The sequence below is a fragment of the Stegastes partitus genome, unplaced genomic scaffold (assembly GCF_000690725.1).
Source record: "Stegastes partitus isolate 25-593 unplaced genomic scaffold, Stegastes_partitus-1.0.2 Scaffold143, whole genome shotgun sequence".
Classification (NCBI taxonomy): Eukaryota; Metazoa; Chordata; class Actinopteri; family Pomacentridae; genus Stegastes; species Stegastes partitus.
The window spans coordinates 188321-201058 of NW_007577874.1; the positions used below are offsets into that span (position 1 = coordinate 188321).

Sequence of the window (12738 nt, forward strand, 5' to 3'; positions counted from 1 at the left end):
TAAAACACAATTACTGACCTTGTGTTTCCTCATATGACAAGAACAACAGCTGGATTACGTAAAGAAAATGCAGCAGATTTATATCTGCCCATCAAAATCTGTCAATATAATGTAATAAATAAATAAAAATATTAAAAGAAAATAAACAACGCACTGAAAGGATTTTATATTTTAGAATAAATTAATTTTTATCTCCCGTTAAACGCGGAAAATTCAGTAAAATTTCCTTTATTTTGTCTTTTGTCCTTCGCGGGACGCCGTCCAACTTGTTGCCATAGAAACTCAAACTGAGCCGGAGCCCTGATGATGGATATTAAAACTATTTCGGAGTTTTACGAAGCTGTCTGCGCCGAATATGACATAAAAATCAACCCAGACGCTTTACACGTTTTACAGAAAGCCGCGGCAACAGGGTAAGTGTTCTAATTTTAACGCAAATGGCTAAAAAAAAGATTTTATTAAGCTAACAGCGAACTGTAGTGATTAGCTTAACGAGCTAAAGCTACATCCGGGTACTTTCAAGTCAACATTCAGCTACTTACTAGTAAGTAAAAGTACTTACTAGTAAAAATACTGCATTTAAATATTCCTAAGTAAAAATTAAAGACATAAGCAGCGGTGGAGAAAGTATTCAGATCCTCTATTTAAGTAAAAGTACAAATACCATTGTGTAAAAATAGCCAGTTACAAGTAAATAGTTTTTACTTTTTGATTTTAGGAACATTTAAATGCAGTACTTTTACTTGTAATTGTGTGTTTTACTGAGTACATGAATGAATGACAATGTCAGTGTAAATGTGAGTCACTGGGTGGTAAAATGAATATATTAACTTACTAAATTAATTAAAATAATTCATATAGTTGAGAAAAGAAGCAGCAAACCGACTAATTGACTCATTAATTAAAACATTTCAGAGCACAAAGACGCACAAACAGCCACACTTTGAGCCCACAAACCTTGAACAAAGAAAAGCAAAACTACAGTGAGCAGTGGCTAAATAAAAGTAAAACTAAATAGAACATGCAAGTTAATTAATCGTCATATTTATTAGCTTCCACTGTCTTGTGGGGTTTAGGGGACTGGAGGACCTCAAATGCATCAATTTAATCTACAAAATAGAACCACACAAATGTTGTTTCCCCAGAAGCGTATAAATCTGACAGCAGACGTGTAAAACTGCATTATTTTGTAATTCGTTGCAGGAATTTCACCTTGAAGCTGTCAGGAAACAACAGACTGAGGCGCGTTCAGAGACTGAGTGACGCCGACGTCCTCGCTCTCTCTAAATGTCTGCACAACAACAAGCGTGTAACAGGTGAGCTGTCAGATTCAGGTTAGAAAAAGAACAAGACACAACTTTAACAGGATATTTTTAAAGATTTTTGTGTGAACAGGCCTTGATCTGAGGTACAATAAGATAAGAGACGAAGGGGCTGAACACCTGGCTGAGCTCCTACAGGTAGGAAACACGGATTTATTCATTTATTAGCAGGTGACTGTCACTCCGGACGTCATTATTATCATTATTACTGTGACAAACAGGCCAGATTTATGGAAATGCTTCGTTTTTATGTGTATTGACACTGTGTGTTTTCACTGAGCAGCACCAGAACTCGGCTCTGCGCTCTCTGGACCTGACGTTCAACGATATCGAGACAGACGGAGCTCAGGTCCTCGCCGGCAGCCTGCAGGTTCATTTCACTCTCAGACATCAAGAATGTCCTATTTGTTAGCTTCCTGCAGCAGCTGTCCTCTATTTAATGCTGCAAACGGGTAAAATGTTTAGTTTTTAGATGCCTGTTAATGGTCTTTATCGGAGCGCACAGTCAGAATAAGAACAGAAGGGACTGTAGAGGATACTTACAAAATCAAAGCAGCACTTAAAACTTCCAATTTCACACATTTTTCACTTTGAAGCTGCAAAAATTTCCTAGAAGATGGCTCCTTTTATCTGAGCGTGCCCAGAAAAGAAGAAGAAAACCTGATAACCAGCATGTAAAACCCTAAAGAAAGCCGGCTGTAGTCTTCATCTTGCCCCTCTCAAAGCTTTTATGTTCAACACCAGTCTTGTGTTTGTCTCCTTCTGTAAACATGTCGAGCTCTGGATGTCAGTAAAACACAGTCATTGTTGTTTTTAACCTTTTCGTGTGCTTTGTTGACTCTGATTTGAACTGTGTGTCTCTACAGGGTAACGGCAGCCTGCTGTCTCTCCGCCTGTCGGGTAATAAGATCGGGAACAGAGGAGCCATGTACCTGGCCTCCATGCTGCAGGTGAACAGCAGTCTGCAGCAGCTGGAGCTGGCTGACTGCGACCTGGTAAACACACCGTCTGTAGTTTGAAGAGACAAGGAGCATAAAATCAGGTTAAATTTACTTTAAAAGTTTACTAGACGTGTGCATCACACCCGGCTGTTTCAACATCATTTCAATGGCTGTACGTTTAAATGTAAACTATGTAAGTTAAGGATTTGTGTATTTTTGTCATTTTGTACAAGTTTAAGTTCATGTTAGACATGTTTTGGGGCATTTTTAGACCGATTTTGAATAACTTTTGATTAATTTTTGTCATTTTGGATAAATTTTAGATCATTTTGATCAAATCTTTTAGTGAGTGAATACAAAGTTTTGAGTGATTTTTGATATTTTGGTCATTTTGGACACATTATTTGTGATCTTGGAGAAATTTTGAGTCATTTCTGAACATTTTTTTGTTTCATTTCTGATAAAACTTGAGATGTTTTGGAGACATTATTAGTTGTTCTTGATGGATGCATAGATTAGTGACATTTTGTACAGATTTTAGATCATTTTTGATGTCGTTTTATTTCAAGTTTCAAGTTATTTATTTATTTTTTTTCCCATTTTGGAGACAAAAACACATGAACGTAAACGGATGTTAGCAAGCTGACTGGTCTCTACACGTGGAGACGCTTTGAGTCCAGATAAGAACAAGTACTAGTTTCCTCTGCAGGGTTTCAGACTGATAGCCGTCCAATCAGCAGCCGGTTTCTCTGAGCTCTCCTCTGTCGCTGCAGGCCACTCAGAGTGTGATCGCGCTCAGCATCGTGTTGAAAACCAACAAGGCCCTTCGATCCGTCGACATCAGCCGCCCGCTGCTCTTCAGCCACCAGGTACAGACACACAGTGGCTCTACTGCCTCTGCATCATGTGTGTGTGGGACAGGATGAGTCCAGCAGACTGATGAGGGGCTCTGGATGCTTTCAGGAGGAGTGGGCGGTCCACTTCTCTGAGATGCTGGCAGTGAACAGCAGCCTGCTGGAGCTCCACCTGGGGAAGGTGGGGATGAGCGACTCTGGGATGGAGAGGCTGACTGAAGGCCTGAGGCTGAACCACAGCCTGCGCTACCTGGACCTGCGCTGGTACGAACAAAGACATCAGTCCAGCCGCCAGCAGAGATCCTCCTGCTGAACCTGTTTGCTGCACTTCTTCTTCTTCCTCTGTCGGATTTCTGCAGCAACCGCGTGACTCGTGACGGTGTTCGCCGCCTCGCCGAGGTGCTGAAGCAGGACTCGGCTCTGGAGGTCATAGATCTGTCGTCCAATCGGATCGAAGACGAAGGTGCAGCGTACCTGAGCGAAGCCATCGCCTCGCCGGCCTGCGTCCTGAAGGAGTGAGTCTGACATGGTCCTGCTGCATTCAGAAGCTAAACTGACCTCCTAGTGTCCAGCTTCTGAGCCCCTTAAAGTCAGATCAGGTCTAGTTCAGTCAGAGGTTGTGAGCAGCAAGTTTTCCTCCTCAGATAAGTCTCCTAATTACCTCATGCAGTGATAAAAGAAATGACACAGGACGACTTAGCAAGTCTCCTCCAAGTGGCTGCAGAGTGTGGTCTGAAAATGGGAAATAGTACAACTACGACCACACACAGATTTGTAGGATCTTGGATGGTTGTGACCTGCAGGTGGTTTTATATCTGACCTTCTGTCTCCATCTGCAGGTGGTTTTATATCTGACCTTCTGTCTCCATCTGCAGGTAGTTTTATATCTGACCTTCTGTCTCAGGTTGTCCATCAGCAGCAACAACATCTGGACGGAGGGTCTGCTGTCTCTGGCTCAGGCGATGAAAGCAAACACGACCCTAACACATGTCTACATCTGGGGAAACCACCTGGAGGAGCCCGTCTGCCAGGTAAAGCATCCCGTCACCTCCCCGGACGCCCTCGTGTTTCCTCAAACCAACAGCTGCTTCCTCCTCCAGGCCTTCGGAGAGCTGCTATCCAGCGGCCGCCTGCCAGCGGAGCAGACCGACGTCAGCGCGTACGAGGTGGACGGTCGGCTGTTTCTGGCCGAGTCACCCAACGGTTTGAGGAAACACTGGTTCGGCAGTAACGGTACAAACGCTGCTCTGAGCAGCGACGCCACACTTCCACCAAACATGGAGCAGCAGCAGCAGCTCGCTCCTCTGCAGTTCTGACACCGAAGCCCGAAGCTTCCTCACTTCAAACAACAACAACACAAACACACCAGAAGAAACAAAATAAACTTTCAGAACAACAATCTGCTTCGTGAGAGTTTTTTAATCAAATATTCATCAAGGTGCATAAATATAAAAAGTAATCTCATGAATTCATCACAAACACGATTTATAAAACTAAACATTCAACATTTTCTTCGATCGGCTCCCAGTGGAAGTGTTAACACCATCACATTTACGTCCTAAAACTGGACAGAAATGATTCTCAGGCAGCTCAGCAGCTGTTCTCCACCTTCTGATTGCAGTGGACAGCGTTCGTCCAGTTGTCATGAAACTGAAGCATTTTCATTTTCATGTTTTCCACGTTGTCCTAAAAGTTCACACTCAGACTTTAATGTGTGCATGAGCGTCAGTGGCAGCTTGAAAGTTCTCCTATGAAGGAATAATGTGACTTTAACGGAGCTTTTCTGAGCGTTTACACAGAAAACATGACAATTAAATTACAATATCATTTTAAGAATGAAGGTTTTGAAATGAGATTCTTTCCGTTTCACTCAGAATTACATTTCTCAAGTTAAAGCTAATTGAATTTTTGTGACAACAAACTCGAAACACAACATTTGAATATGTTACCTTTAGCTTGAAGGACAGTGATTGTTGTTGTTGTTGTTGTGATGTTTTATACACTGATATTAACATCAGATTTGCTGATAATAAAAACAGCTGTTGGTTGCAGCTTGAAGCTTTACATAAAACAACCCTAGCTGAGGTTTTCTCGACCATCTCTGACATTTTTATAGGGTAAAATAAGAATATTTATAAAGATAATCGGGAGCTTTTAGCCTCATAAATCAAATATGTTCTGAGACAACCTAAAAACTGCACGTGTACAGGAAGATTTGAGGCTGTTTGAACGACAGCATCTCAGAAACTGTTAAAGATAAAAACCTGAAATGTTCTCTGTTATTTCTCATCATGTCACTGATTTAGAATCTGTGATGTTGGACCAGTGGATCAAACAGTCTCTGATTATGGGTGAGATGAAATATGGGAGGAAAAAAAATGTATGGCATCATAAAAAGTCTCATCTTTGAGCTCATATTAGCAAAAAAGTTGGTCATGCAGGAATCAGTCATAATATTTTATGAACCACATGTAGCTGCAGGTCACAACTATACAAAACTACACACAGAGAATCACTGTTCATATGAAATACTTGATCTTTATCTTTCTAACTGACTGATCAGGTGTGACGAGTTGTACCACAAAAACAAAAACATCAGTAGGTCGTCTGGTCCGAGTAGAGTTCTGGAGTTTCAAAATGGTTCTGTAAATATAACTAAGAACATATGTGTGTTTCAGGATGGGCGTGTTTTTCATTTTCTGAATCAATGACATGATGAGAAATAACAGTGAAACCTTTTATCGTTAATAGTTCCTGAGATACATTCATCTAAACATAGGATCAACTTTTAATGTGTAATGAAAGTTTATTAAAGAAGTATTTGATATATTAATTTAAAATTTCCCAAATATGATTGTAAATCTGCATAATTATGGCAAAAAAAGTTTCAATTTGAGCTGAAGGTTCCAGATGATCTGAGATTAAATAATCTGCAGGATCTTATGAAGATGTAGTTCTGTCTTGTAACTCAGTGGTGAACATTTCTGACAGATGTACGGTTTTTTCCACACATCCTGTTGACTTGACTGTAAACCATCGTTTCCACCAGACGAGTGGATCTTGGGTTCCTACTCCTCCGGTCGACTCTCCTCCGGACTCTCCTTGAACGCTCCGTCTCTGACGTCTGGATCCCACTCCAGCAGGACGCTCCTCTTCCTCAGGCTGAACTCCAGCCGTTGCCTCTCCTCGGAGCCGCCGGTCCAGCGCTGCAGCGCCAGCCGGGCCAGCGCCGGCATCCGGGGCAGCGCTTGGAGCAGCGAGGGCAGCCAGGCGGAGCAGGGGGCGGCAGTGGAGGGCCGCAGGCTGAGGTCCACGTCCTCCAGCGAGCCCAAACCTCCGGCAGCGAACAGGTGGGACCAGCCCTCATCGGCCACCGAGCCGTTGTAGGACAGATCCAACACTCGCAGAGACGACAGAGAACCTCGTCTGCAGGCTGCAGCTGTGAATCAGGTCACAGTTATTTCTTTAAAAACAACCCGAGTCGACCAAAACGCTGCACGTGTTCACAATCAGGCAGCAAAACATGAGCACTGATCAGTTTAATCCATGTTATTATAATAATGCAGGTTCTCAACCGAAATATTGAACTTAGTCGGCTAAATTTATACAATTAAACTTATTACAGGGTTCAACTTTAATCTATAATTTATCTTAATTTAGACAAATTAAAAACGTTACCCAGGTTCTGCAAGTCGTCCGTGATGAGGTCACAGCTGCTGAGGCGGAGCTCCACGATGACCGACGGCTGCAGGACGTCCAGCAGCAGCGCCAAGCGACCGCCGACCACTTTACACCAGGAAACGTCCACGCTGCGCAGGTACGGCACCGCCAGAGCTACAGCACACACACGTAGAGCTTCGTCATCATCATCATCATCATCATCATCATCATCATCATCATCATCATCATCATCATCATCATCATCATCAGCACGGTAGCACATTAGCATCATGGAAAATAACATTACTATAGAACATTTTTATGGCTTTTTTTTTTACCAGGACATGTTGATTAATTTTTTTGGACAATGCATCAGTCAGTGCTGCTGATAATCCAGGCTGTGATGATAATCCTATAAATGGAATATAATTATTTTTGTTGTTGTTGTTGTGGCATCATGTAAACAAACTGGTATTAGAAGGTTTAAAGTCCTGAAATTAAATGTAATGGAAGTTACAATCAGGACTGATTCTGGTTTAATTAAATGACTGTGTGAAAATAAAGGAAAATAATATTGAAATCTGGCATTTTACTGCCATTTGTTACAGTTGAATCAGTTTTTTATTCAGTTTATTCGCTGCTCAGTGCAGTTTGAAGGTGGACATGCTCCACTGTCTCTAACTGTCTCATTCCAACATATTAAAAACTGACGTGTAAACGGGCTAAAGCACGTCTGTGTCGGTGTGTTTGTACCCAGAGCGGTGAGGGATTCCTGGTTCAGGCTGCAGCTGTTGAGCGGCAGCCGCCTCATCTGCATCACGGGGAGGGCGGAGACCAGCTGGCGGACCACGCCCCCCGCCTCCTGATTGGACGAGACGTCGAGCTCCGTCAGTGAGGTCAGCGAGGGCAGCACCTGGACTGGAGACAGAGTCACGTGACTGGAGCAGGTAGAAGCAGCTTCAGGTCCGTCTGAGGTTTAGATTCACAGAGACTCACTCAGGTGCATCAGGTCGTCGTGTGTGAGGCAGCACAGGTGCAGGTCGAGGCGCTCCAGGTGAGCCACGTGGGCCAGGTGGCAGGTGAGGCGGCCCAGGCCTCCAGAGAGCTGCTTGTTACAGGACAGGTCCAACTCCCGCACAGAGGGGAGGTAGCGGAGCGAACCACCTGCAGGGCAGCGGGGGGGCAACAGGTGTGTGACCGGTACAGGTTTGATTCTCTTTGATTTATATTTGTGTTGATGTTTCGTGTCTTTGTGTTGTTTTGTGTCTCAAAGGGGACATTTAGTGTCTCTTTGTGGTGGTTTTGTGTCTTTGTGCTTTTGTTTTGTGTCCTCGAAAGATCATTTTGTGTCTTGTGTACAATCTTTATGTCTGTTTGGGGTCATCTTGTGTCTTTTTCTACACATCTTGTGTCGTCCTGACCATCTCACCTCTTGTTGTGGAGCCTATTTGTTGTCAGTTTGTGTCTTTGTGCAGCTATTTTGTGTCGCTTTGCAGCTTTTTTTGTCACTCCGGGGTCAATTTGTGTCTCCTTGTTGTTGTTTTGTGTCTTTTTGCTGTTCGTTTGTGTCTCTCGTACATGTTTCGTGTCTTGCTGGTCATTTAATTTATTTCTGCGTCGTCTCTCGTTAATTCATGTTAGTCAATGTCTCATCTTTCTTTGTGGTGGTTTTGTGTCTCGCTTGCTGTTGTCGTCTCTTTGGAGTCATTTTGTGTCTCCTTGTTGTTGTTTTGTGTCTTTTTGCTGTTCGTTTGTGTCTCAAAGATTTGTGTCTTTGCATATTTTTTGTTTCCTTGTGGTCGTTTTCTGTTTTCTTGTTGTCATTTTACGTCTCTTTGTGGCCATTTGGGGGTTTTTTTTGTACACATGTTGTGTTTGTGTTGCTGCTGTGCTTCACCACCAAACCGTCACCATCAGAAACCTCCTACCGAGAGCGTCGAGTCCGTCGGCCGTCAGACCGCAGGCCTGCAGTCGGAGCGTGGCGAGGGAGGCGGCGTGAGAGAGGGAGGCGGCCAGCTCCCTGAAGCCGCCGGCGTCCACCTCCTGCGAGAGCTCAGGGTTACAGGAAACGTCCAGCAGGCCGAGTCTGGGCAGCGCAGCCAGCATCCCTCCTGCAGGGAGCAACACAACGGTCTGACAGGGAGCAGCACAGCAGAGGAGAACTCAACAGAACTCAGGCTGCAGTCGGTACCCAGGACGGTCGCATCGGCCGCACACAGCCGGCAGGCCACCAGGTGGAGCTCCCTCAGCGCCGGCTGCAGTTTACCCAGAAGGCCTTGCAGGGCGCCGCCGCCAACGCCGCTGTTCCACGACAAGTCCAGGGTCTCCAGGAGAGGGACGCAGCTGAGAGAGTCGCCTACACAAAAACACACAAAACACTTAAAACACTTGGTTTTCTCACTGTTTTAAAAATGTTCCACAAACAGCAAGATGTTAAAGATGAAGTGAATGGATCCGGATCCTTCTGTTTACAGCTCATTTGTGTCTCCAAGAGGTGATTTTGTCTTTTTGTGCAAGTTTTGTTTGTCTTTGTGGTCGTTTTTCCTCTTTGTTGTCGTTTTATGTCTCTAAGAAGTCATCTTGTGTCTTTTTGTACAAGTTATGAGTCTCTTTGTGGTCGTCTTTCCATTTTACTGTTGATTTTTGTCTCTTTGTGGTCATTTTGTGTCTCTAGTTGTTATTTTATGTCTCTCGGGTCGTCTTGTGTGTTTTTGTACATGTTGTGAGTCTCTTTGTGGTCATTTTTCCTTCGTGTTGTTGTTTTATGTCTCTTTTAAGTCGTTCTGTGTCTCTAAGAGGTCGTCTTGTGTCCTTTTATTCACACTTTGTGTCTCTGTGGTTGTTTTTCTTATTTTTGCAGTTAGATGGATGTTCAGACCAGAAACTAAAACGTAGAGTCTTTCTCACCCAGAGCGGCGACGTCGTCGGCGTTCAGCCTGCAGCTGCAGAGCCTCAGCGTCCTGATGCCAGACACCTGCTGCAGGTGAGACGTGAGCGCCGCCACAGATCCTCCAATCAGAGGGTTCCAGGAGACGTCCACCTCCTCCAGCTGAGGGAGGAACTGCAGCAGCGACGCTGAGGAGGGAAGACGAGAGAATCCCACAACATCACGCACAAGCACAACGTGACACTGCAGCATGATGGACTCTGTTCCACAGGTTTGATTTTATAACTGAGACCTGAGGAAACCTTGACTTAGATAATAAACTTAAAAAAATACTACTAACAGGAAAACAGGACATTTGTTCATATATGTATTATCCACTGGTGTTTCTGATTTTAGTCGCTTTCTTCTTGCTGTCAGAAGTATTAATAATCCTTATAAAGAGACATCAGCGTGTTTGTATTAGTTTTTCATCATTTCTTACTAAAAAGGCACAAAAACCTGATAATTTATAAAAACACTGAAGTGATCGGCGTCATTATTCCCACATAGTTTGGCTAAAGGTTTCATAACTTTATAATATTTTTGAATGTAGTTGAAGCAGTTGAGTTGTTTCGTGTCTTTTTCTAAATGTTTTTTGTCTTTTCATGTCTCCTTGTTGTTGTTTTGTGTCTGTAGGAGACATTCTGTGTCTCTGTATGTGTTTCTGTGTCTCTCTGCTCATGTTGTGCCTTTTTTTGTGGTTGTGATTGAATTTTGTCTATTTTTGCTGTTGCTTTGTGTCTCTTTGTGTAACTCTTTGCAGTTGCTTCATATTTTAAATGTCAAACTTTTCACTGTATGAGAAAACCAGCAGGAAGTGGATCTACATGCAATCTTCTATTTTGTTTTTTTTTCAGTCTTGGTGAGATTGAGACTAATTTGCCTCCAAACACCTCGTCAGTCTCCATGAATGTGACCCGTCAGCAGCTGTGTGTTGTTGTGTGTTGTTGTGTGTTGTTGTGTGTCTGTACCGAGCTCCAGCAGGTCTGTAGCCGTCAGATCGCAGTGAGCCAGACTCAGACTCCTGCTGTCGCTTTTCTTTCCGAGCCGCTGCAGGAAAAGGCCGACTCCTCCCCAGCCGACGTGGCGTTCGCTGTCCGCCGACGCCGCGACGCCTGAAACACAAACGAAGCAGGTTTCTGTTTCTCTCAGCTAGATTGTAGAAGCTTTTATCGTCCGACACAAACAGCAGGATGTAAAGACAAGTGAAGGACCTCTGACCTCCAGCACTGAGAGCCGCCATGTCTGTAGTCTGTTCATCTGCTCATTTTGTGTCTCTAAGAAGTCATTTTATGTCTTTTTGTGTAGATTCTGTGCCTCCTTGTGGTTGTGTTGTGTATCTTTGTAGCTGCTGTGTGTCTGTAGTGGCTGTCTAGTCTTTAATACGTGTTGCTTAATGGTTGGTTTCCACACTTTTGCTGTTATTTTGTGTCCCAAAGAGAAGATTTTGTGTGTTTTTGTACATGTTTTGTGTCTCTTTGTGGTTAGTTTGTGTTTTATTAGTGCTCATTTGGTGTCTTTTTGCCGTTTTGTGTATCACTGGGCTCATTTTGTCTCTTTCTGGACATGTTTTGTGTCTCTTCATGGTTGTTTTGTGTTTTGTTTGTGGTCATTCAGGGACTTTTTGCTGTTTTGTGTATCCCTGGGGTCACACTGTGTCTTTTTGCTGTTACTTTCAGTCTTTTTAGGGTCATTTTGTGTCTCTTTGCTGTAATTTTGTGTATCACTTGTCTCTTTCCGAACATGTTTTGTGTCTCGTCGTGGTTGTTTTGTGTTTTCTTTGTGGTCTTGTTGTGTTGTTTTGTGTCTCAGAGGTCATATTGTACCTTGTATTGTAACAATAAAGTGACATTAGGCCTGGATGCTGACCTGAGCTCTGTCCTCTGTCCTCTCTGGCCTCCGACTCGCCGTCCTCTGGGATCCCCGTCTGGCTGGAGCTCCTGGACAGGAAGCGTCCCAGCGGCTTCCTGTCCGAGAACGAACGCTTCCTGCGGATCTGGCTCATGATGACATCGAGAGGGGAACGCCGCTGGCTGCCGCTGTCCCGACCACGCTGACCGTCTGACCAATGAGAGGCAGGCAACAGTTTAGTCTCTCCTGCTTTACGTCATTATGAACTCATTAGAAGATGCCCTCGTTAAACCATACAGGTGAGGATCATGGAGATATCATGGGGTAGTTTGGTTTCCTCAGAGCAATTTATAGAATGCTAAAATATCCATTACATTTATCTAAAACTCCAGTAAGTACCTAAAAATATGTGTAAAGGACAAGTTCTAACTGTTGATAACAATGTATAACTATTAATAAGAACATAAACTGTCTTTAAATGTACTTTATCTGTATTATTCTGTTTATAAACTGCTTAAAGTTGACCTAAAAAAAAAACTAGAATCAGTCTATTTGGTATTCAGAGAGAATAACTACATAAAAATAAACTTTTGGTGATTAATTATAAGAAACCTTAAATCTCATTTAAATTGTGACATTTAAAAACTAACCTACTGTAAAATTAAAGTTTAAACTGTGCTTTAATGCACAGATTTTATTCACCTTTAAGTCAGAACAAATCTGATGAAGGATGAATATAAAACGTTCTTCTCCAGATGAGGATTAAAAGTCAGTGTTTTTCTGAGCGATAGTTTCGGTTTTAATCCGCTGAGCAGCAGAACTCTTCTTACCTGCAGACTCCATGTGAGCTCCAGGTGAAGACAGACACAGAGGGTCAGTAAATCTGGAAGCTCGGCGGTGTTTTCAGGAGTCCGTCCTGGAGGCGACTCGCTCGGTTCGGTTGAACTCAAACAGGAAAATTCAAAAAAATAAAAATAAAAAAGTGTCACCTGGACGCAGCGTTCAGCCTCATGTACAATCACAGAATCACATCTGCAGGATCCATAATGTGTATGATTGTGCTTTTCCTCGGTCACCTGCTCACCGACCAGGTCCTCCAGACACCTGCGTGACGTCACGGCTCGTGCTCGTCAGGTGGATCATCCCGGAAGTGCGCAGCGCGTTCAGCACGTCACCATCAAGCT

General features: G+C 43.5%; 2 protein-coding genes across 2 annotated transcripts; one reads left to right on the top strand and one right to left on the bottom strand.

The window, feature by feature from the left end:
• The first annotated feature begins 306 nt into the window (after window positions 1-306).
• lrrc34 (leucine rich repeat containing 34) lies at window positions 307-4433 on the top strand. The gene is made up of 10 exons (XM_008279089.1): window positions 307-413; window positions 1204-1316; window positions 1396-1460; window positions 1606-1692; window positions 2189-2317; window positions 3037-3132; window positions 3227-3381; window positions 3477-3632; window positions 4022-4148; window positions 4218-4433. The coding sequence occupies exons 1-10, from the start codon at window positions 307-309 to the stop codon at window positions 4431-4433; spliced, it is 1251 nt and encodes a 416-aa protein (XP_008277311.1).
• Window positions 4434-4518: 85 nt separating this feature from the next.
• lrrc31 (leucine rich repeat containing 31) lies at window positions 4519-12404 on the bottom strand. The gene is made up of 10 exons (XM_008279054.1): window positions 12385-12404; window positions 11573-11764; window positions 10675-10818; window positions 9685-9852; window positions 8969-9133; window positions 8706-8888; window positions 7774-7941; window positions 7531-7695; window positions 6796-6951; window positions 4519-6556 (listed from the first exon to the last, which is right to left on the bottom strand). The coding sequence occupies exons 1-10, from the start codon at window positions 12395-12397 to the stop codon at window positions 6186-6188; spliced, it is 1725 nt and encodes a 574-aa protein (XP_008277276.1). The 5' UTR covers window positions 12398-12404; the 3' UTR covers window positions 4519-6185.
• Window positions 12405-12738: the final 334 nt, after the last annotated feature.

Coding starts and splice junctions, on each gene's coding strand:
- lrrc34 (XM_008279089.1), top strand. CDS start 307: ATGGATATTAAAACTATTTCGGAGTTTTACGAAGCTGTCTGCGCCGAA. Junction 1,461..1,605: donor ACCTGGCTGAGCTCCTACAG/GTAGGAAACACG, acceptor TTCACTGAGCAG/CACCAGAACTCGGCTCTGCG. Junction 3,633..4,021: donor CCGGCCTGCGTCCTGAAGGA/GTGAGTCTGACA, acceptor CTTCTGTCTCAG/GTTGTCCATCAGCAGCAACA.
- lrrc31 (XM_008279054.1), bottom strand. Junction 8,889..8,968: donor GGCCGATGCGACCGTCCTGG/GTACCGACTGCA, acceptor TGCTCCCTGCAG/GAGGGATGCTGGCTGCGCTG. Junction 7,696..7,773: donor CGACGACCTGATGCACCTGA/GTGAGTCTCTGT, acceptor CTCTGTCTCCAG/TCCAGGTGCTGCCCTCGCTG.